General features: G+C 38.4%; 1 protein-coding gene across 1 annotated transcript in view; it reads left to right on the forward strand.

Annotated features, from left to right (window-relative positions):
• Positions 1 to 24,952, forward strand: part of TCF7L2 (transcription factor 7 like 2) — a gene marked incomplete in the record, with an annotated part of 114,986 nt that overhangs the window by 70,701 nt on the left and 19,333 nt on the right. The window contains 3 exon segments of the mRNA XM_072423801.1: positions 19,420 to 19,552; positions 21,255 to 21,357; positions 22,540 to 22,626. Coding sequence (XP_072279902.1) covers positions 19,420 to 19,552; positions 21,255 to 21,357; positions 22,540 to 22,626 — 323 coding nt within the window.

Raw genomic sequence — 24,952 nt, forward strand, 5'->3', positions numbered from 1 at the left:
GATGCATCAAATCCAAAATCAAGAGCAGTCATCAATCACAAACTGTTTTTTTTTTATTATAGAAAAGTATAAAAAAAAGTGAACCTGTTGCAAGCAAACCAAAAAAATTCAGCATTTCTGCATCATTGCAAAGGATAATCAGATCTCACATACATGCAATGTTAATGTAACATTTTTGTGCATTATTAATCGAGGTTAGTGCACGATTTGATTGATTAGGAGCTAGGGGGTAAATGCTTGTTGAATAAGCGACAATGATAAAATTATCTTACATTTTACTAATAATTGACCTAATCACATAAAAACGCCACCCCGGTGTTTATTCGGTAATTTATCACCCTTACAACAAACACCACCCACCCCTGCCTCCTCCAGAATATGCGCATTGAAGCCGCCCGTGTTTGCAGAGCCATTTAGACAATGATGGCTTTTCCCTTTGTAAATAATAGATCACTCGTCCCACATCCAGATCTAATAGTGTAGCTTGCTGCCTCTGATTTAAGAATGCCGCGTCTGCCTGGTAGTTGCACTCCACCAGAGGTCTCCTGCCGGCTAAGAGCCACCGGGCCGAGTGACTTTTCTCCGTCACTTGTCATGCCCCATGCCTTCTCTTCTCCGTCGGAGTACGGAATCATTTTTTTTTTTTTGCCGCTTTGCTGTTGGGGGTTTCACTGTTTCCCGCTTCATTGAAAATAAAAAAAAGGGGGAACGACTGAACCGTTAATAACTCGCATAGAACTCTATAGAAACCCCAAACAATACCTGATTGAAAATTCTTTTTCACGTCCTGTCACTACGCACTTGTTTCTAGGTATATAAATCTCTGTACGTAGATGCCGCTGCTTCTTTAATTTTTGCATGCCACAAAAAGCCTAAAATAATAATAATAATAATAATAATAATAATAATTCATAATTGCGCTTAGACGTCTGTTTTCATTGAGAAGACTGAAAAAAAAAATGATGGTATAAAAGAAGCGTAAAAAAGGAGAAAACAGTTCGGAAGTGAAAACTGCCTTTGGGAAAGGCTTGTGGATATTTTTATTTTAAATTCAAGCAGATGGGTGTAATAACATTGCGGCTCCTGCTAAAAATACAAAAAAAAAAGAAAAACCCTCCTGCCAGAATAAGCAGGCTCGCTTTTTTGTTCCTCGGTTTTTCCGTCTCACCTGAGGGTAAAATGTTATTCCTAACTAAATATATCCATCATCTTTTTCTCTTCTGTTCTGTCGCTCCCACACTTACACGCAGTGCAGAGGATCCGAGGCTTGCAATGTATTGCATAACGGTTCCAAAGCGCTCTGATTTGCTCATCACATTTTTATATAATATTTTTTTCAATTTTTTCAATTCATTTAGACAACGATACAATTTATTTTTTTATTATTTTGCAGCATTGCATTATTAAACTTAATCTAATGTCTAATATATATTTTTAAATAATGATTTAGAAAAAAAGATTTCATTTTTAAAAGTTACATTTTCCTTTAAAGATCATATTTTGAAATAATTTCTTCTTTTCATTCCTTTAGTTAAAATGTAAATCTTCCACCTTAGTTATTTTATTATCTTGTTTATTTTCTTATTTATGTTATTTAGCATAAATCGAAAATATTATTTGGTGATTTATCTTTCCCATTTTCAGCCGTCTTTCTAATAATACGAAGCGGCTTATTATCTTCATGTTGATGATGACAACACAACGGAAAGAATTAAAATCTTAGAAAATCAATAGAATAGAGCTGACTTTTTATTTTTTGTTTGGTTGTGTCATATTTGAGTGTCTATTTCTATAGGTAGTCCAATCACCATGACTTCATCTCTCCATAGAATATAACTCCGATCTATGGGAAAATATCATCACCGATTAATGTTTTATGTTCAATGTTCTTCCTGAATAACCAAACTCAATATTTAGATATTTGGTGCATTTTGGCTGCTTCTCCCAATGGTTCAATGCAATTTAAAATGTTCCATCACAAAGCAAACATTTCTAAACTTTGCCAGCCAACATCACTGAGCTTTTCATAGTTAATAAAGAGAGAGAACGTTGACCGTCGGCTGTAAATTGCAGTTGTAGAATATTAGAAACTTGCATTAAACTTGTGGCGTGTTATCGCGGACGTGAATTGTGATACTTTGTATTACACTCTGGGATGGAGAGATAGACACAGGATTATAAAAAACAATTTCTAGGCATTTCTAGATGATAAATTTAATTTTCTTTGCTATTTGGAGGCCTGCTTTGAAAATGCAATTGTAATGAACACATTCACAACCGGAGAATAGATTTACCCTTGGCTTCAAATGGTTGACGTTATCGGGTTCTGTCATTCGTTCCTTCCTATTTTCAAGCTGCTAATTGATGTTTTTGAAGTCAGCAAGAAAATTGAGGGAAATGTCATGTGTGAACCAGTGCGGAAGTTAATAAGATTGACTTCGTTGACAGAATCTACAATGAGCGAAGAGACTGTATAATGGGACCACTGCGAATTTGTGCGCTCTCTTTGGAGTCAAAATTGACACCTCATGCTAGGCCGGCGGTCGATAGAAAGACGGAACATTTGGGGAAGGATCTTAATCTGGTCTTCTCTTCCCCCTCCAACTTTGGTCTTCAGAGCTTATGTGATGGCGCAAGCATCTGTCTGTCCAGAGGGCTTTCGTTCTGGACTGAGCCAAATCCTCCACTAGGTCTCCCAATGCCCACCAACAATGCAAATTTTTTATGCTCTTTTGAGCTTGAAAGGGATAGAACCTTGAAAAGGTTAGATTATGGGGAATCTCAAGCAAAGATATACTAATATCGGTGTGGGTTATTTCAAATGCTTTGGCTTGGGTGGGCAAATCCCTTAGCAAGTCTAAAGAGGAGCCCAAGTGGGTTTTCAGCAGAGCCTTTTAAAGCGAAGAAAAAAAATGCTAATGGTGGTATTTTTAGCAAAGAGAGAGAGAAAAAAAATAATAAAGGCTTCAAAATCTCAAGATAATCTCCCTTTCCAACAAGAAAAGGCCGAAAAAGAAAAACTTTCAAAAATGAATCTCTACATTTGTAGCTTAATTCCGCACTAATATTGGGAAGTTTATTGGATTTGCAGCCGGTATAATTATGGGCCCAAATCATACTGGTTATATAATTTGTTTTGAAAACTGTAATTGGTACAATTAAGAATTTCACCCACACCCCCGCTTGGTGGAGAAATAAATTACAAAAAAAGAAGAAGAGCAGAGATTTTTTTATATAATTAATTTGTTTCCATTGTAAAATTCATTTGCTAAAATTTGCTTTATTAACATTATCAAGCCTATGACTGGGAAGACATCAGATCAGACACGACGAGTATGAAGGGCAGCTTAGGGAGAATTGGGCTTTAAACCCTCTGCAGATCGGAGTTAGGATCAAAGGAGCTCGTATTATGTGGCTGTGTGAGACTTTGAAGTCTTGACTGCACCTACAGCACTCATTTCATCAAGTTCACTAGTGTCTTAATAGCAGATCAATAAGTTTCAAAGTCGGAGAGTTAATTTGAAAGTAGTGCTGATGCGTTCGTGCTGGGGAAGCAGAGATATTGAGGAGGAGAAAAAGCAGACGGTTTAAAACTCATGAGTGCGATGCGTCCTTAATAACTGTTATTGTACTTTTCTAAATCACACTGAAGATGCTCAAAATTTTAACCTTTGCATGTAAAGTAACTGCAAGACTGGGGGACATTAAAGTAAAAAAATATATATATATTTATATAGAGAGAGAATGAATCATGTTTTCTTTTTTTTTTTTAGTTGTGGTCTCAAAATTGGAAGATCAATTAGAAACTGTTGGTTTTTAAATAATTATATAAAAATTTATAAGCATAGCTTTGTGTCTATGTATGTATATATATATATATACATATATACATATTTATATACATTTACATATGTGTTCATTATATATAACATTATGAAGCCTATCACTGGTATATGTGTATTCTGTTTCTTATTCTGAAGACCCCCATCATTCGATTTTCATATGTGTGTGTTATATATATATATATATATATATATATATATATATATATATAAAAATAATAAAACATTAAAAATCATATATATGTATGATAACTTTTTTTCAATTCATCACATTTACAATTTTTCTTTCGATGAAATGACAGTCATCCCTTTAGATACATTTTAATAAATATCCAGATTATTATGTAAAACATGGCAATTTGTAACTTTTTGAATCTAGATATTGATGCTGCCGTTCTTTCGTTTCATCAAATAATTTGTTTTTCGTTAACTTGATGTAAATATCAGTTTTCCTCTTTTTTAAAGCCATCCTCCGACCATAGAACATTTTCAATCCACAGAGAGGAGAATATAACTGTAATATTCCTAACATAGTAAACCCAAAAATCCTTATATAATATTCACACATTAGCTCAAGTTCCCCTTTGGAAAATAACAAAAAAATTGTTTCATTGCTAGACGACGATTTACGCCGCATGAGAAAAAAAACAATCCTTGCAGTAGCCGTTCCAATTGTCTCTTTTTAATTCTTGTTGCCAATGTATAAAATGGGAATTGTAGCCATAGAAAAGGCTGAGAAAAAGAGATAATGGTAAAGCTTTTAATTCTGTTTTGTGTTTTTTTACCTCCTTAAAACCATCTGTACTTGCGGAGTGAAGGAGGGCGGATTCTTTCTTTTTTTGTGTGTGTTTTATTTTATTATTTTTCTTTTTTTTTTCACAAGGGGTCAAATTCACACCCTTTGGTAACAAACCTCTAATTTAGAATGTTCATCTAAGGGTTCCTAATGGTATTAGAGGCTATTGGTGTGGACAGTGGGAGCAGCAGATTAGCCACATAAAGAGGCGATTCATGGGAAGATTAAGTAAAACATCTGTTATTTTACCCATTCCATACTTTATTGGGATAAATAGATATAAAAATGGAAAGATTGTTTATAAAAAATAGCAAAATCATGGGGATATTATAAGACATGGAAAGAGCAGTCAAAGTTGCCACCGTCATTTTGCTGCCGTTTCCATTTCCCGCCTGTTGATTTTTTTATTTCTCTATATTTTTAAGAAGAAATGTTGCTGCCCAATCTCGCAGTTTATTTACTAAAAATGTAAGATCCTGAAGTGACAATCGTCTGATACACTTATTGTACATCTCCCCACCCACGCGGATGGACATGTTTTGTCACGGGTTTCTTAGTAGGGGATGTCACAATAAAACCAATAACATTTTTTTTTATAAGTGTTCTTTAAATGTAGCAGAAGAAAGTCTGATAAACCCCACTTGGGAACTGCGAGATGAGTGAAAAAAAAAAGAACAGAATTTCAGCTGATAAAGGTGTTTCTTGCATAGGAATAATTTACTGGGGGTGCACAAATAATGGAGAACATTTAAAATTAACCCAGATGGGATTTTCTTTTTGTCTTTTTTTATATAAAGAAAACTAAAGCACTGTATACTGAAATGAAGAGCCGCCGTCATCGATTTTGGTCAAAATAAAAAAAAGATATAAAGAAGCACTTATAAACACAAACACACAAAATATACAGAAAAAGCAAACAACAGCAGCATGGCCAAAACTCTTTAGAATTTTTTTTTTTTGTTATATCGAAAGAAAAAGCACCCATAACAAAATGATTTAGCTTATTCCATAGCACTTCACACGTAACGATCTCTACTTCATTAAAAGCATATTAATCTGTTCCCCACTCCCCCGGGAGACACCTTTAAGATGATGATATTGTATCGCCCCCCCTTCTTTCGAATTGTTAAAAAAAAAAAAATCTAGCAGATTTGGTCCCTGTCAGTCAGAAATAATTGTGTTCTTAATCTTGTCCCTGATGGATGACTCGAAGTTCAGCAACGGACTAGCTCCAATGACAAATACAATATTAATATTCATTAACTGCTTTGACAATGCTAATTTTGATGCAGTAGTAAAGGCCCTTCGAAAGTTAGCGGCCAAAAGCATCAGAGCTGCGCAAGGTGGCAAGATAATTTGTGCTGGTTTGCTGAGCTGAAGGCTTTTAAAGTCTTTCGCAAAAAAACCTAGGTACCACAAACAAAAAAAAGAGCAAGGGGGAAAAGTTCTGAGGCATTGGAAGGCAGGGCTGCGGAAATAATACGATCACAGCCCGCGAAAAAATTTGACATATCCGATGCTGCTTCTTTGAGCGAAATTTCTACAAAGTTGCAACAAAAAAGCATAGCATGGTAAGTCAGCACATTTTTTTTTTGATTTTGTTTAATCTTTTTGATCTTTTCAATTATCGCTATTTGAAGATCAATAGTCATTTCTTTCTTTTTTTTTTTATTTCCCCCCTCTGATGGCGCAGTGGCGGTTTAGTAGTTTATACAAGGATGCCCATCGCCTTTTTTTTTTTTAACAGACAATCTTAAGTTTTCCGTGAGTCCCTTTCTTTATTTTGTCTTTTGGAAACCGGGGGAGAGAATTTGCTCGGGACGAGGGCTCCCGGTCCCGGTGAATCCCACCAAAGAGAGGTCTCGGGTGCGGGCGCCCTAAAGTAGGACTATGCCTTTATTTAGGATGCTTTTGCACATTTCTCTTATTTCCTTTTACTGATTTACCATCCGCTGGGTGCAATCTCTCGCGTGCGCTTGGAATTTTTGTGTCTTTTTGTGTTTTTGTTTATGTTTCTTATTTCTTTCCATTTCTTTGCACTGCAAATTCCCGTCCTCCCTACATTAGCCAAGGAACTTTACAGAGAAGAAGGGATTTGTCTATTATATTTGCCAAGTCGAGAAGCAAAATATTGCCTTTTGTTCCTATCCTTGAATTGGGGATTGGGATGGTGCGGAGTGGAGGGGGGAGGGTTTAGGGGGAAGCGATGAATAACAGGGTAAAAAAAAAAAAAAGACTCTTTTATTAGAAATCCGAGTTGATCCTAATAATTATACTCTTCCCTACCAACTGTGATAATTCCTGAATGCCTGAACTTGAGCATCTTAACTGAGGATCTGTTGAGGAAGCATCAGCAGCACGCTCGCCGGCTCTGCCTTATTGCCGAATAGTTTAGAGAAGGGTGCTGCCCTCCAGTGGAAGGAGCAGCCATTCTCTCCTTCCTTTTTTTTTTTTTTTTTTTTTTTTTTAAGAGTCCCTCATCATGTCGGTTTGTGGAATGCTCTAATCGGCAGCATGCTACAAAGCAGGCAGATTGAAGCAGCTAAATAATACTTGTAAATGGTAAGCTTGACTCATTTTTTTTATGTTTTTGCTTTTTAAATTTTTACTTTTTAAATATCATTTATTTTTGCATGTTCTTCTAACTTAGTATCTGAAAACTTATTTCTATTTTATTTTTAATTTAGGATTTTTAATTTTTATTATGGACCGACAACCTGCTTGCCTTTGTTATTTTAGATTGGAGGGCCCCCATTCTGTTTCTTCTTTTTGCTTTTTTTTATAGTTATTGCTAGTTGCGTCACCATGTTCTGTTTTATCTTGTGTTTTTCCTTTTTTAAAAAATGGTTCTTTTTATTCATGTATTGTCATTTTTAATTTTTTTAAAGCAAGGGAATCGTTCCCAGCTTCGGTATGCAATGTTGCCAAAGCTCTTGCTGCAGCAGGTGTCATCCTACAGCCTGCAGCCAGAAAACTAGAAGCAAAATCTAAAAAGTTTGTGCATGCCATTGTCTGATTTAATTTTTGCTTTTTTTTTTGTTTGTTGGTTGCTTGATATAAAGTATTCTCAGTTGTTTGGGTTTCCCCTAGTTGTATCTTATTCTTAACAAACGATTGGGAATTATCTATGGCCAGTCAGTACTTTTTTTTTTTTTTGCATTTACTTTACAAATTGCACATGTTCCAAAAGGCAGTCGCTGGAGTGTGGTGGTTGCCCTGAATAGAGGGAGGGAAGGCAATTAGCTGCTCTGTTGTTGGGGCTTTTTACTTGTCAATCGGAAGCCTCATCGCTTTTGTTGCCACCTTGTAAAGGGAAATCGTTAAGTTTTGTTTTGGCATTAAGGGCCTTAAAGATTCCTAAGCTGACACTCGGAGGCCAGACAGAGACCGGGAGGTGGAGAATGCAGTTCATAATTTGGTTTGCGGTTCATGCAGTCACTAAGCTTTTCACACCAGGCGAAAGGAATGCTAACCGTCTTTAACATTTGCTTTGCACAAAGTCATTCAGCACTCTCCAGTGACCAGCGGTGCTCTCAAAGAGTCTCTGCTCTTCCCTGGGGGTCATCCCGGAGCTCATGTGCTAAATACAAGCAGACGGGAAGCACCGAGCTTTGCTGAAAACTTCATTTTTTATTATTTCTTCCCTCGTTACGTCAGCCGGTGGCCTTGGCTTAACGTGCAGGCGGTGTGACATGATAGCTGCTCGCCTATTCAGCCAGCAAACATTTGCAGAGGTATTCGTGTGTGGGATGGGGGGCTTGGAGACGTTGTTTGGCCACTGGGAGTCCAGTTTAACAAAAGGTCTCCTTTGTATTGTTTAAAGGCAGATTGATATTTAATGCTGAGTGAAGGTGGGAAGGAAAGGAGCAGAACAGGCCACACACACCTTGGCACTCCTTGACACGGTGACATCCATCCGTCACTTCAATATTAAGGACCCTGAGATATTTATCGGCTGGGAATTGCTGCTTTTTTGCTTTTTAGTTACAGACCGGGCTTCTTACCTCTGTAATAGTCTAACAATGGTGCTCTGTTTTCCGGTAAGATTTACGCTTTTGTGACAGCTTGACCCACGTTTTGCCATGGCCGGGTCTGGTGGACGTAGCTAGTTTTAGTTGCCGGATTCTTTATTGTTAACCATGCAAGGCCGGTGCACTTTTTGCTGAAAGTCAACGTGAGCATTTTACCAAATCTGGACAGTAAGTCAGCATTCAGTGAAGTGGGGAAAAAAACGAAGGCTGCTGCGTACTCGGGCGATGTTGCTTTAACATGGGATGGATGTACTGTGTGACGGCAAGACTTTACCACCCTGTGGATTATCTGTACTGCAAGAACTTGGCAACTGGCACGCCAGTCTTGGTTGCTGGGTAAGTAGCACCCATCCTGCCACCTCCACAATTGTACAAATAAAATGTCCCTCCTCCAGAAGCTCACAAAAAAATTTAACCCCTTGCATGCCACCGGCACCTGTCACTCTTACCGGAGCCGTGCCGACAGGCTGCACTTTATTTCCAAATCACTGGAGGAGCTCATCGGATCCTGGCGGGTGTTACAGGGTTAAATAATTCATATTGCCATTGTTAGACTTTGTTTTACGACCAGTGCCTAGGCCAGTCCACCTTTTTAGAAAGTCCCACACGTGTCCCTGTTTGGCAGATTCGAGAGTCTTCCTTGCCTTTGACCCTTCCAACTCTTCTTCAGGGGATTAGTATCATTATTACATTTCTTATTAATATTTAAAATCTCGGCAGCTGCAAAGCTTTTGCAAACCTCGCCTGGCCTTTCTCCAGCGAGGAGCTTTCGTAATATTCAGTAATTAAATTGCAATAGTTGCATTGGTGGGACGGAAAAGGTCAGAGGGTACAGAGCAACCATATCTAATTGTTTGTGATCTGGTGACAAATTGATTAGGAGATGATGGTTTGATGTCCATTTTCCAGGCGATAATTAAATCAGGACAAAGTGTTGTCACTCCGGCCATCTGCTGCAATGTCATCATTAATGTGACGTACCTGCATACAAAAGGTCTGCACCCCTGGCCACTGAACATTTGATATTTGGCGGTAGGCCCAGGCAAGTGGAAAATATTCATATCATGGGGTCGTGTCTGTGTAGATTCAACTCTGGGCATTGCTTTGTTGCAAATAATTCGCATTTATTGGGCTGTTGTGATATTGTAGAGCTACAATAAGGAGACTTTATGCATCTTATAGACAATAGGATGCATTTCAGCTTTGTAAATAAATCTCATCTTATATATCATGGAGGGCCATCGTGTTAACTCTTTCTTTGCCTATCAGCCTGATTATTAAACAGATACGATGTAACTCTTCCAGCTGATACATTGTAACACTTTTGTTTAATAATCAATGCAATGGAGCTGATTCACCAAAATAGATCATCACTGCAGTGAGAATTTTTGATTGAAGCAAATTTATGTAAGAAAATTTTGGTAAAAATTTGACTTATTTATGTGCAGGGAAAATATTTTATGATTGATATCATTCTCTCATTTAGTCGATGTCTTCATATCAGATATTGGAGTAATTATGACTTGTGATGATAACATTTACTGTCAGTACCAGCAAAGTTTTTGGCCTGTGCAATAAACCAAAATTTTGGCAAAATTTCGGCATGAAAATAAATCTTAGCACATATATCTTTAGAGCTGCATTGGTAGTCATGTGCAGTCCATGCTGGTGGAATCCCCCAGGTTATGAATAATGAAATAAGAAATAAATAATTTAATTTACAATTGGAGGAGGGGGACTAATATATAACATGGGTTTGTAATTACTGTTAACTGCTGTATTTGCATAAATAAACATTAAACCTTTCCCCTCCCCAGCCTTTATTCTAGAAGTTCAATTGGATGAAAAGTTTAAGATGGCACATTAGAATTTTTGGACAAGACACGCCCATGCCACACCCCCAGCAATACTTTCAGCATCCCCCCCCCAAAAAAAAAATGGAGGTACATTGAAATAGTTATTTTTCCTCAATTTACAGGGGCGGCAGAAAACCCCAATTTCAAAAAAAAAAAAAAATCTTGCTGATTATGTACTAGTGCCACTGCCCTAGGTAACTGAATTGCATGAATTGCATCTGTTATTTCTCCAAGAGAAGTATGAATGAGTTTTTTTCTTGCCTTTTTGTTATATTTTATATCATTGCTGCTCAATGTTTCCATTATTATGGCAAAAGCAGACTTGGAGATTCTCCCTCTAGTGGCTGATTGACAACTGCTGAGATAAAATCCATGCCCTGTAGAGAGTACATTGTTTGCAATCAGTCAGATGTGACTGATAGACCTCAGTGAGGAACAGTAAAGAACTGTCACAAGGCAATATTAGTAAGTAGGAAGCAAAGGCTGCATATTAAATAAAGGAGAAATGATTGATGCTGATAAATATATATGTTTTTATAATGCTGTAAAGACCACAGAAAAATATTCACATTGTTGCACATGGAGCTTACAATCTAATATCCTCATTACTAATGTTACAGGGACTCTTTGATTCTATACAAACACATGGGAAGCAAACTCCATGTCTTTTGAATGGAGGCCCCAGTGCTCCGCATGTATAATTAGATTTTTTTTATTGGGGGGGGTTGCTGAGGTTTATAATTGGGGACAGCTGGAAGCTACAATAACTTTCCTGCATCAATAATAAGAGAGGGATCCCCTCTTGTCCTTCCAATGACCTGCGAGTATTTGTATTTCACCTCCTACGAAGGGTTAACGTGTTTACTAGAAAGGCCGTAATTGCCCTGATATTTACCCGCTCGGCGGACATCCGATCCTGGTGTAAAATAATCTGCCGGCCAGGTGCTGGACAACGTGGAGAGAGGCAGCTTGACAGCGGCTCTCATATTCCACAACATACAGGAAAAATGCTGAGAGATGACAGGTGGCCAATCACAGGCTCGGCCCAAGAGCTAGCACTTCATTATGACATGGAGGGATCAGCAGGAAAATTGAAATATTGATCACCGGAGGCCCTACGAAAGCTGTATCTTTAATGCTGGAAATGTAGCCGATCAATAGATACAAAGTATTTTATTACAAGTCAGAGGCGCTCAGCCCTGGCCTGGCCTGTTTTATAAAGTTGTACGAGTTCATTATTTGTTTTCTTTTCATCTTCAGAAAATGAGAATAATTTATATGTGGCTGCTGTCAGTCCTTAATCACAATTCTCTGATTATTCCTATTACATATTTATATAGTGCTGACATATTGGGCAGCACTGTACAAAGTCCATTGTCCCCGAGAGGAGATCACTATATATTATCCCCATCGTAGTCCTATGCCATTGACAGTGTAAGGACAGTTTTTTTGGGGGGGAACCTGTAAACTGGCTTCCATGTTTTTAGGAAGTCGAAGGAAAGCAGAATGTCAAAGGAAACTCATGCAAAACTGGGGTGAATGCAACATTACTCTAGGACACCCCTTATGGCAGGAGGAGGTATTAACTAAGGTTGCGGATATGCTTCTTCACTGTAAAAGCTGAGAAATCATTTGTCAGTGGCTTTTCATTGGATCGTGTTGGATTTCTTTTTCAATTAAAATTGATTTTACAATTCCAAGACCAGCAACTATGGTTGGACCTGGCCAGACTTAAAGCACCTAATACATTTTAAGAATTATAACTGCGCCCCTCCCCATTGGTCATTTGTTGTGCTCCATAATGGCAGCCATGATGTATTTCCATTGCTTTACTTCTCATTGTTTGTAGGGGCTACAATCTATCACTGATATCAAATGGGGTGCAAAGGGCACGGAAACCCCTCTTCCATATAATCTAACTGAATATTTGGAGTACAAAGAAGCTGTAACTCCTCCACTATATAGTAAAAGAGTAAAAATATTGGGGTCCAAAAGATGCCATATCCCCTCTTCCATATAATCCAAAAGTATTTAGATTACATGGAAGAAGATATTTGGAGTATTTGGTTTATATTTGAGTATTTGGGTACAAAGGGCAGGGTAACCCCTCTTCTTTATAATCTAACGGTCAATATTTCGAGTAGAAAGGAGCTGTAACTCCTCCACTATATAGTCAAAGAGTAATAATATTGGGGTTCAGAGGGTGCCGTAACCCCTTTTCCTTATAATCTATATAATTTAAAAGAATATAAGTATATATTTGGGGTATTTGGTTTATATTTGAGTATTTGGGGTACAAAGAGCCCTCTTCGCTATAATCTAACGGTATAAAAATTAGGATACAAAAAACGCCATATCCCCTCTTCCATATAGTGCAACCGTAAATAAAATGGGTCCAGAACCCCTCTCCCTGTAGTAAAGAAGGGTACAAATGTTGCCCTAAACCCTTTTTGCACAATAGGTAGATAATTTGATGCTACAAAGCATTTCGTGTGTCAGATGTTTGAGCTCCAACCTTATAATGGGAGGCAGAATTTCTGAGCAGTAATGGGGGTTGTAATGTTAAATACATTCTACATTTGTATTGTTCCTCGTTATAGATTTGTCATGTTGTTCATGTGATTTGTATGCCGGTCTATGAATGTGTGTCAGTATGTCAGCTCCCAGTCTCTGATATCCGGTGCAATATTTACCGAGCTCATAAGATGCGCCATCAACTGTCGTCCTCTTGTGTACAATGAACCCTCATTACTGACACAAGATGGGACCTTTAGATTCGATAACTTGCAATCTGTCTCAATATAAACCCTCCCCTTATGTTTTATATGGACCCAGTCAAGTAAGTTCTGGCCTTTGAGAAGGGACAATCGTCCATAGGGGCCACCAGCCAAGAAATAATTAGGAAATAGCTCCTAGAACAAGCATACAAAATTCTAGACTTTACTTTTTGGCCTGATTATTGCAGGTTTGGGCATCAAACAACCAACAACTTACATACTGACTGGCTTCCTATAAGGATTATTGCTTTTGTTGTATTTACTTGGATTAGACCTGACCCAAAGACCTGACAATCTGACTATTAATCTGACCAATTGGTCTTGAGCAGATATTGCTGCCTGCATTTCCATATTAAGCTATTGTACAGATTAACAATTTAATTGATAATGTACTTTTTCCTTATGACCCTGCCTATCTTGCTCTACTAACATTCAAATAGCTTGGTTGGGGATATATATGGGATAATGAGGTTCTGCACCCCTATCTTTCCCAGCTATTTGACCAAGAATCCTGTATTGGTACACAATATATTAGGTTGAAGAATGAACTTTTCTCTGTAGCTCTCCAGTGATTTTATAAATCTAGCTAGGTGCAAGAGAAACTATAGCTATGGCTGGCGCATTTTGCACTGAATTCCCAAAATGAGTCAGATCTTTTTTTGTGCAAGTTAATAAATAGGTTTTAAAAAGACAAAAGTCCATCAAGTTCAACCACTAAGGAAAAAAAGAAATCCCAGATAAAACCCTATAGACAGAGGAAGGCAAAAAAACTTGGTTCAATTTGCTCCAATTCTTTTCTGATCCTGTGAGGCAATCAGATGTTCCTTGGATGAACAGTTTCTGTTGACATAACATTATAACCTTTTATTTTTGGTGCATAAAATAAAGTAAAACTGGCAACCTTCGGTGCCTTCTAATTCACTAGATCTGGTCCAATTAATTAATCGTTCGGACAGGTAGGACATGTTGGACTTCAGTCCTTCTTCTTAATATTAAGCCACCAAGGTGACCATTGGAGGACAACTGGAACTTCTAGCTGTCTGCAGATCCTTCTTTGGGTCTTATCATAAACGTGAATGTTTGGAAAGCCCATGTTTATGTGAAAGAAACTTTATGTGAAGAGGACCAGATACCTCATGCCTGGAAGGAAAGCATTCACAATTGTCAAGGATTTTTGGTCTAATGGGACCAATCATACATGGTAGCCACCCATTGGTATCTGATGGTCATTTCATATCTTTGGCTTTCTTGAGACCTATTTTCAATTCTCCTAATTCTTATTATCTGTGATACGGTTTCACGCTGGTACCCATGTTCTCCTATTAATAAAAATGTGTTATATTCTTATTATCCTGCTTTTAATAGATAGGAAATTCTTATAGTTTATTCTTATTCTCTTAGCATTGATATCAAGTGTTCATGTGCAATCTTTGTTGGCTGCACAGCATTTCTCAAAGTTCTTTAAGAGGACAATAGTAGGCCATTCATGCATAATATGTGTTGAAACAACAATTTGTATTCTTCAAAGGAAGCCCGTGTAACATAAAGACAATACATGGGAACAATTGGACCACAGGGACAGGAATGCCCCCTATGGAGAACCTCCATGGCAGGGTCACCAGAAATCATATTAATCAAAGCTGCGGGAAATAATTGGTAGTATTGCAATAACATTCTAAAGCTTATATGACACAATGCCTATTAAATGTACAGCGCTGTGTAATCTGTTGGCGCTAAATAAATCCTGTTTGTTAAAAAATAATAATAATGATCAGGTTTTAATCTTTCGTTTTTGTTTTTTAATTGAAAAATATTCTGAACCCAAAAGTTACAAATGAGCTTGCCACCGTTCCTTCTGATTCAAACTTAAGGAAAATACAGGGACTTCAGAAGCTAAGATTTTTCGGAAGGAGCAATGCAATGGCAGCCAAGAAAACCTTAATAAGGATTAAATATAGTCCACATTCTATAGAGTCACATTTATTAAGTGGAGGGATTGAGAATTTGGCCCTTGAGATTTGGCCGGAGGTCTAAGGCTCGGTATTAATACAAGAATCTGGAGGTTTTAATGGACAGATGACTTTGTTTGGATTGTAGGAAAGAGCGAAAGGCAAACACGACGTTCAGCTATTTAACTCTTGTCAAGGCTTCTACTCCCTTGGCATTATTACAAGCTGCTTATGGAAATGAGGCAATATCTGGGCTGTAATCCGTTCATCCATTTGTACAAGTGCCTCTTTATCTGCTCGGCCACCTAATCTGGTTAAATGTTCTTCCTTGTACAAGTGGAGTTTATTTCCACCTTGGGGAATATGGATTTTAGGAGCCGGCTGGCGGGAAGCAGGGCCGCGGCCTGCCTCGAAAGACGCCTTCCGGGCCGAGGAGCTTGTGTGAAGGTTGGCCTGACGGGAGTTTTCGTAGTTTGTAGGCCTGTCTGGTCTTCGCTTGTGATAAAAGCAATTTCGGACTGAATAGCAGAAAAAAAAATGAGATCTTCTCCGTGTCATTAAATGCACACGAAAGGTCTTTGCTTCCTTTGTGGATAAAGGGGGAGCCGCTGACTTCTAGAGCGAGATACAGTATGCGTTAACAAATCTTCAGGCTTTGTCAGCGGGCCTTGGACGCTATGAAAGGCGAGGCGCCCCGCTGGGCCGACTTACATCACAAAGGGGTGTGAATCGTGAGGAGTCAGAGGGGTGTTGGCCGGGCCTGTACCTCAGCATGGATTACATTTATGCCACTGCAGCAGAAAATTGCTGGGAGGGGAGAAGAACTGGCCTCTCTGGTGAGGAAGGGGCCAACGGGTGGAAGATGCCAAGCTTAGCACCATCACTTTTCCTTATCAATATCGACTGCAACATTTAGAGCCTATTTGTAGCAAATTAGTATTAGGGACTCCTGCATTTGTCTGCAGACTTTGTACTTAATATTTCAGTGTTTGGTGGACCCTGAAGACCTAAACCCCCAACAGTCCCTATCTCTGTCTCCCAATGCATCGTCCTGGGTCAGCACACCTGCTGTGCCCATTATGAAGCATTTGCACCATTACTACTTCAAAATCCTGGCTTTGTACACCTGCTATGCCCATTATGGCCACTGATAATTAATGTATTATATTATATTATGGAGGAGGCGGAACTGGAACAAAGTTGGGCAGGGGCACCCCAAACGCCAAGGTGTTGGAGTCTCCCTGTTGGAGTATCCAAGGCATAATGGCATAATGAAATTGAGGGTTGACGCACCAAATGCCACCATAATTCATAACCTAAGACTTTTTCATAATTATTAAATGACAACTTGATGTTACTATTATGATTATGACTATTATGATGATCACTATTATTTTATGTTTTTATTGACTACACTCAGCAGGACTTTATATTTTGCTGCCAGTCCTGACACTAGTTTTGGAATAGCATGTTTTTTTCCGATGGAGTCATAGTTAGGTTCATTGTTTGATCCCAGCTGGATTCTTTTTCTGCTCTTCCTAACTTCAGACAAACTTGTCATTAGAACCCCCCAACAATAAAACTCCCACACCTATATGTAGTTCCTATCTGTGCCCAAATGGTAAGACAATGACATTTGAAGAGTTAATGCTATGGAATGCTCCCTTTACTTCCCACAATACCATATTGGTCTTCAGCAACCTATTAAGCGACCCCCAATGTTTTCTATGATTGGGCCGATAATGGGTATGAACGGCGCTGGGAGGAGTTATGTTTGGAAGGGAATTGTTCTTTGTATCTGTGCCAATTGCTAGTCTGGGTACCTGTGACCGGTGAACTCCCCATGACCTGTTTTGGGATAATGTTCTTCCCTAATGCCTTTCCCAGCATTTGCATAATATAGGAATCTTGGATTTTGGAGCCTGGAGAAGGCCCTGCATCTTTACTAAAAGTTTATCAAAAAGAATACCAAATGGGTAAAATCCATTTTTTTGTGGCTGCCTGTCTCACATCGGGGAGATTTCTTTTCACTTGCTGGAGAAATCAGAAAGTCAAGTAGTAGTTTTGGCCCTTGTGAATCCTAAAAGCTGTTTCACGTGCTATCATGTCATCCTCAGACCTGTTGTCATACATCCATGGCCATAAAATTGCTATATATTTCCTCCCAGGTTGAAATGGGTTCCTGTTGCTGTCTAGCAGTTTTGAATGATTTGAGAAATCAGTATTGTCGAGATTCACATGTGAGAACCCTCAGCAGAAAACCAGACCCCCTATTTTAGGATTTCCCAAACTTTCATTATTTATATTAATTTATAATAGGGAAACATATGCCTTCCAACCTGTTTCGGGGACACAACACCCCTTCATCAGGGCTTTGGGTAATGGATAATCCAAAAAAGATTTTTTATTTGATTATAAGGAGAAATAGGCAAGCCGATTGGGCAGCTTAGCTTGTTCAAGCAGCATCTGATATAAATGGAAATGACCACTAAAATGCGCTGGACTCCTAGATTTATGGTCTGGTATTATATTAAGAATTTTTCACATGGAACATATACCGTGGGTCCCATAGTTGGGGCAAAGGTTGTTTTTGTTGGGACCAGCCTCACCGGATTTAATGTGCTCTGTGAGCAATTAATGGACTCCCGCTCATCCAACACCACAGCTAATGTACGTATACCAAGTGGGATCAAACCCTCTGATACACATTATGGATCACTACTGCTTGGTATGGCTGAATGGTAATAAAATGTGTAAGAAAGATCTTTTCTGCACAGACTTCCATTTCCGTCTGTGAATTCGTTGTCTGCATTTGTCTCTGAGCCCTTTGTATCCTTCATTGTATATATTGGTTTACTGTTGGTTGTCCTTTAGATATCAGTAAAGGTTGCAATGTGCTCAATCACTAAACGTAGAACTTCTCTCAAGTTGTAATTGTTTTGTGTCCTTGCTTGGAAAATACACACTCTTTTAAAATTACTGAAAGGAAGTGATGGGGAATCTCTTGCTTTGGATCTTTTGAACTGATTTTCACCAAGCTTACCATAAACATTTATCAAGGAAATTGGAAACTTGGCCAACTTTTCTATCTACGGATGATCATTTTGCCTATTTTGTATTCTATTTTGATCACAAAACTATGGGGCTCATTCTGACCTGCATCATTGTTCAGTGTTGTCCCAAAGACAATTCTGTCCTCATATATGTGAGGCACTAATATTCTTCTCGGCACCATTGATAGAAGTCCAGAAAATGTATCATTCGATTAAACACATCCAGCAATCTGGAGCTCCAACCCATTGAAATACAGAATTTCCTGTGGCTCCATTAAGTAGACTTCTGTTCCTGCACATACTCCAGGACAGGAGGGCTTTTTTTCCAACATGAGCATAGACAGCAATGAAAGTTGTTTGTTTGTCCGGCTAATTTTGGGTTTAGAGTCCTCGTCAATGTTTTAGGTAGAGTCCCTTACTTCCTATATGGTCACCAGTACAACAAGTGATGGACAATGGAGACCCAGATTGCAATAAAACCCAACAGGATTAAATATAAAAATACCCTTTCCTCATTCTATTCAAAAAGTGTTTAGCTGGAATTGGGCCTTAAGTTGTCCCAACAAATGTAATAAAAAAAATCCTGCACAAATTCATATTTCTCCTCCACCCCTCATGCTCTGTTTAGATATCTGTAATCGTGTTGCTTTCTCTTGTACTCACTTGGTGCCTAAATAAGTAATTGCCCCAGGACTGCCAAAGGGGCAGGGAAATGGTCCTTCGTCCTGTGCAAGATCAGCACACAGCAACTTGGAGCTTTCACATCCCTTCTCCTCCTTGCTGTGCTGCGTGAAGCACAGGTTCTCTTTAATGATATTCAATGCTACAAAATGGAGCTGACCAGAACAACAAATACAATACTATACAGCACAACATCAATGTGAACATTATTCTGCTCAAAATCCAAAAGCTTTGTGCAAAATTAGGATGGAAGTAATATATTATTTGAAGTTTGGATAATTAGCTGCCTATATCATGCGTAATGACAGCAAGTACCCCAATTCACGCTGTGTCTAAGGATTATTAGCATTGATAAGGTTGATTTGTCTTGATGCTTGTGAGCTCATACCGCGAAGCCGGCTCTTATGAAACTTCTTGTGTTTGTGTCTCCACAGTCTAATAAAGTTCCAGTAGTTCAACATCCCCACCATGTCCACCCACTCACACCGCTTATCACCTACAGCAATGAGCACTTTACACCCGGAAATCCCCCTCCACACTTACAGGCAGATGTGGACCCCAAAACAGGTACGTCCCTTTAAGATCCAACTTTGCCTTGGCTACAAATGTAACTTTATTGAAAGAATAAAAATGTATCACTTTGTAAGTTTTTTTTGGGGGGGGGGGTAAGGAAATCCTTACTTGTTATAGTTTTGTTCCAGTTTTCATCTTTTATTCTGTGTTTTATCCTTCTATTAATACATACGTTTTGGTTTTTTTAGTGGCTTCTGAAAGCCAGAAATAACATTTAGGATTTTTAAACCTTAGAGAAATAAAAAAATTTTTTCCTCTCCATTTCAATATATTTACAAAAAGCCAAACCTCCTACCTATCTCTATTCATTATGGATTGTGTTCTATTTCTAAATAGCTAAAAATACCTTTTTTGTGATTTTAGAATTTTTTCTTTGCACATTTTTGTTACATTATAATGTATTATATTGCTCAAGATTTAAAATTTTATCCATACCCTTTGCCATGACCTCTCCATACCCTATAATGCCCTCCTCGTACCCTGCAATGCCCTCCTCGTACCCTATAATGCCCTCCTCGTACCCTGCAATGGAGGCATCTCAGTGACCTTAATGAAAAGGGAAGCGAGAGGGAAAGCCTTTAAAGAAGCCCGCTTCCTCTCTCTTCCCTTTTCATTGAGTTTAGTCCAATTCTTGGACCTAAAAGGCTTCAGCACTCAATCAATTGATTGGGAAAATATAATTGTTTTAACAAATGTACGGTTAGCCACACCTAATACCCAAGTGTTTTTGGAATCTTGCATTTCGGGAAGTTTTGCGAGTGTCAATATTTGCATATTGTCACTCCAGACATATTGGAGCCCAAGTAAAAAAAAAAACAATGTTATTGATGTCAAATAGTGCAGTTTATACATTATACATAGAAACGTGTTAAGTATCTGAGACTTACCTATACCTAAATGTGCAGATACCTCCCATAGGGTAGAAGGGTCTGTCGAACTTGTGCTGGTGATACCTGCATGGCACCATGATGATACTTGCATGGTATTCTGACCTAGATCTGCACAGAGTATTACAAATATCCTTATTTTTACGAAAATATTTACATTATGGGTTGTATTTAGGTAATTCACTGTTTTGGAAGACTATTTTTCCATTAGTCCATATTAGAAGCCCCATTACCTGGATTTACAGAGTTCATTATTGATGCTGCTGGCAGTCGTATCCCCCTACCCTGACCTGGACACCCTGCCAATGTACCTATTATAGTAGGTCAAGGGTATTATGACCCGGAAACTAATACATTGACGGCATTGGTATCCATTCATAAGACTGAATGGTATACCCACCCCCTGGTATACCCACACCCGGTCTGATATGGATCAGACAGAGCCCAAAGAATGGAATTTTTTTGAGCTCCCTAGGGAAACTACACAGGTATTGTCCAGTTCTTTTACGGAGAAGAATCCCAATCACTTCTTTAGATTGGCCAAGGGTCAAAGTGACATCTGCCTCTCTTACCAAAAACCTACATACCTCTGTGAGTCTAAATGACCATAATGGGGTAATTATAATATGTTCCTATGAAATGGATAATATACCAAATATTATATATATATATATATATATGTTTTTTAAAGTGTATTAATGACTTTTGTTCACATTCTTCGGGAAACGTTCTTCAAAATACCTACAAATGTTTCTGGTTAACCAGTTATTGTATTCTTGACATGACATGTATTTGTCCTTTCTTTCTAGGAATCCCGAGGCCTCCACACCCTCCGGATATATCTCCCTATTACCCGCTATCTCCCGGCACCGTAGGGCAGATCCCCCATCCGCTAGGATGGTTAGTACCACAGTAAGCAGTTCCAGAATTCTTTTTTATAACCTGTTTATGTTGACATTTTGGATAATTGTAATACAAGCAAAACAAAAGTCTGGCATGTATGACTTGCATGGTGTTGGAGAGATCATCAAAAAGAATTTTTTACATTCTGTTGGGGGATTTCCACCCATCCATAGTCATCGTAGATTTGTAATTCCATCGTTTTGTTCTTTGGGGTGCTGTCTTCACTAAGCATCTTCCAGTAGGCATTGACACCAAATCATGGCGTCAGCAATAGGATTTTATGGATCCATTGATCTCATTAACTTTGCATTATTACGGTGAAGATTTTGACTCTCATCTTGTGACACTGGGACACGAAGTGAAGAGAGGTCACCCCAAGAGAGCCACGAAAACCTGACAAGCCTTCCCCATGCTATCCAATTTGTTGGACTTAAATTTGAGCTTCAAACCAAGACATTCCCACATACCGCCTTGGTTAGCATGAACGGGGACGTAAGGTAGAAAAGCATTTGCATGTATTCATTTCACAAGCCCTGCATTTCAGAGCTGCCGTCTTCTGGGTTTTCCGGAAACCATCATTTATTCAGAGACGGCCGAGTCCCTCTCCAGCTCTCCCCCAGTGCAGGTCGTTGTAATTATTAATTATCGTAGCGAGCTGTGACTGTCGATCGGTTCCCCACAATCCTATTTGGGGACTCTCCCCCCTTGGTACATCTTGTCAGCTCTCATTAATGTGACAAAAGGCTACAAATTAAGATCTGTTAATTTAATGTTTTCTCACCAAGAACTAAATAGCGAAAGGGACCCTGGGCGCAGCTGAAGTCCTTTGATTGCCCGCACTTTATTTTGGTATAAATTTCCATTCATTATTGTTTTTTTTGCACGCGTAGCCCTCAATTAGCGTGATGGCTCCATTAAAGCAGTCGAGGCTTCGCCTTTAATTATCACAACAAAACACCTCGTTCCAGCTCGGGGAGAGGGGGGCCTATATTGACATTAGCCGAGGTTATAAAATTTAATTAGCCTTTCGTACCAGATTTATGGCACTCACATTGTCTTCTTTGATCTCCTCCGTACAATCCCCAAGATTTTTTGTCTTGATTAAATGAGAATGCTGGGATTTTTTTTTTATTAATTTATTTCTGTAAATATATTTCAACTTTTCTTTTTATTGTTTCTTTTTTTTACAAGGCAAGGTCAACCAGTTTACCCAATTACAACAGGGGGCTTCCGACACCCGTACCCCACAGCCCTTACAGTAAATGCTTCCATGTCAAGGTGAGTTGGCTTTTCTTGGTCAAAGTCTTTAATTGTTGGGTTGGGTCTAGTAAAATTTGATATGATATTGTGGATTGTCTATCCCGGTGTTTGGTTGCTTATTTTATTTTGGGTTCTTTTGAATGAAAACATTTTTAAGCCTACAAAGAGTCTATGGTGGCCTTTTTTTTTTAACTCAATTGACATATGTCAAGCAATGAATTTTTCCAATTTATTTCTATAATTTTGGAAAAATTGGTCATAATCTAGCAAGTCACGCTAAGTTTTTTTTTTTTACAGACAATGAATATGGGTTGGGTTATAAAGAATCAACCAATTTTTCAATTTTTTAAAATGATTTTGGAAAAGCTGGTCATATTCTAGCACCAATTTTTATAATTTGCACCAAACTTCAGATGTCCTATTATTTTTCAATGATGTTTTTTCTAAAAAGGGAAATGTTTTGAGCATGTTATGAGTCATTACTATTTTTGTCATTTTTACATATCTTACAAACTTGTTTTTGTTGTATTTTATTTGAGATTAGATATATTAGACATTAAAGAGAGATCTGTATATCACTGCAATCAGACTCATATGGCTCTGTTAATAAAACCGGGAATCTGACATTTCCTCAAACATTCCCTAGTGGAGAATCAATTAATGCTATTAAAACATACAGACCTGGATGATTCTTCACCAGGGAGTATTTGGAGAAATGTCTCATTCCCTATTTTATAAATAGAGCTCATAAATTTACATTGTGAGAATGAGAAAGAACAATTGTTGTGTAGCACTGCAAAGGAGGAAGCAGTACCTGTCTATGTAAAAGGCTAATGTGATAAAACAAAATGACCACTAGGGGCGCCATTCCTAATAAAAGTTTATTACTCCTGTGATTTAGTACTTTGGTACAAAGGTTATTTGCCTGGTTGTTGCTGGTTTTATCTTTTATGATTTCAGGGCATAATGTTTATATATTCGAAGGAGAGTTCAGAAGCATCACTTCCCTTTACATTTCACTGAGCACCTGAGATCAGTTTGGGGCTTAATTACCGTGTCTTTTGTTTGCTCAAAGTTACTTCCATGTGATTAAGTCGTCCAGCTTAGGCGTGGCAGGCGGCCATATCCCCAAGTGTGGAGCCAGCTGAAAAGACAGAGCTGTATAATGTGCTGCTGTCTGGAGCTGTAATGAGAATCAGAGGCTACAGGCGAAATCTTATTAACATATGTATAACATATGCTGAGCATTGTGCTAATCCCCTGCTCCATGATTATGGAAGACCCGTCTCTATCCTTCCCTGTGAATAATGCCAGAGCCCCATCAGACACAAATCTGACTTATCCCAGAGTGGAAACTCAACACAAATCAATTAAAGTAAATGGAAACCCCATTTCGGTGTCTGCTGCTCATTCCGTATCATAAACATTTGCCATTTTTCACATTTGTTTTATAGATAACATTTTTATGAGTCTGTCAATGGACCAAATTCATATCTTCGTCACTTCTTGGGGTGTGGGGTTTCTGATAGGGACATCAGTGGTCCGTGCTTGCTTAATAAGAGTTGAAATGAACGGGTGACAACTCAACAGCAGAATAGTAAGACACGGGCAGAGCGGTGTCACCTTATATTAGCAAGTGCCGTGAAAAGGATCTTTATAAAAGGGATATTATTGTAAACAATTAATATAAATTTCAAATTGAATTTGAAATGACTTGGTTTAGTTTATATGAAATATAATGGTTGGGTTTGTAAGCAGAAATTGCTTATACAATGGTGAGCAAAGTGTTGTTGCAGAATATAATGAACACATGCACACCCGTCTTTCTTTTCCCTTTACCCCTTCCCCTGCTATAGGGGAGGAATACTTACCCACGTGCCCCATACAAGTGTCTGAATTCTGTAGGCAGTGTTAGTTATACTTTTGGTAAGCGTGCTTGCACGATCCTCAACACGGAATACCGGCACAACCACTGCACTTTATTTAACCGAAACCATGATGATCCTATCAATAGACAAGAGGAAAAAAATCTATAAAACCCTTTGTAGATTATGAATTCCTGAAATGGACGGATTTACAAAAGCGTCACCTATATGGCCATATGTCCTCCCAAAGATACAGCAGATGCTTCTCTTTTGATGTAATGGAGCAGGTGGGCTCAGAGCGTAAGCGGGTTAGTTGCATTTACCGATTTGATGATCCTTCAAAGAAACAGATTTGGGTTCTATGTTTAGAAGAAATTTATATATTGATATCACTATGTAGAAATGGGCACCAGAGGAAAACCCTTTAAAAATCCTGCATCCTGGCGTACCCAATTGAATATTAAAGCCAGAGTTTGGAC

Source organism: Pyxicephalus adspersus, chromosome 10 (assembly GCF_032062135.1).
Source record: "Pyxicephalus adspersus chromosome 10, UCB_Pads_2.0, whole genome shotgun sequence".
NCBI classification, from domain to species: domain Eukaryota; kingdom Metazoa; phylum Chordata; class Amphibia; order Anura; family Pyxicephalidae; genus Pyxicephalus; species Pyxicephalus adspersus.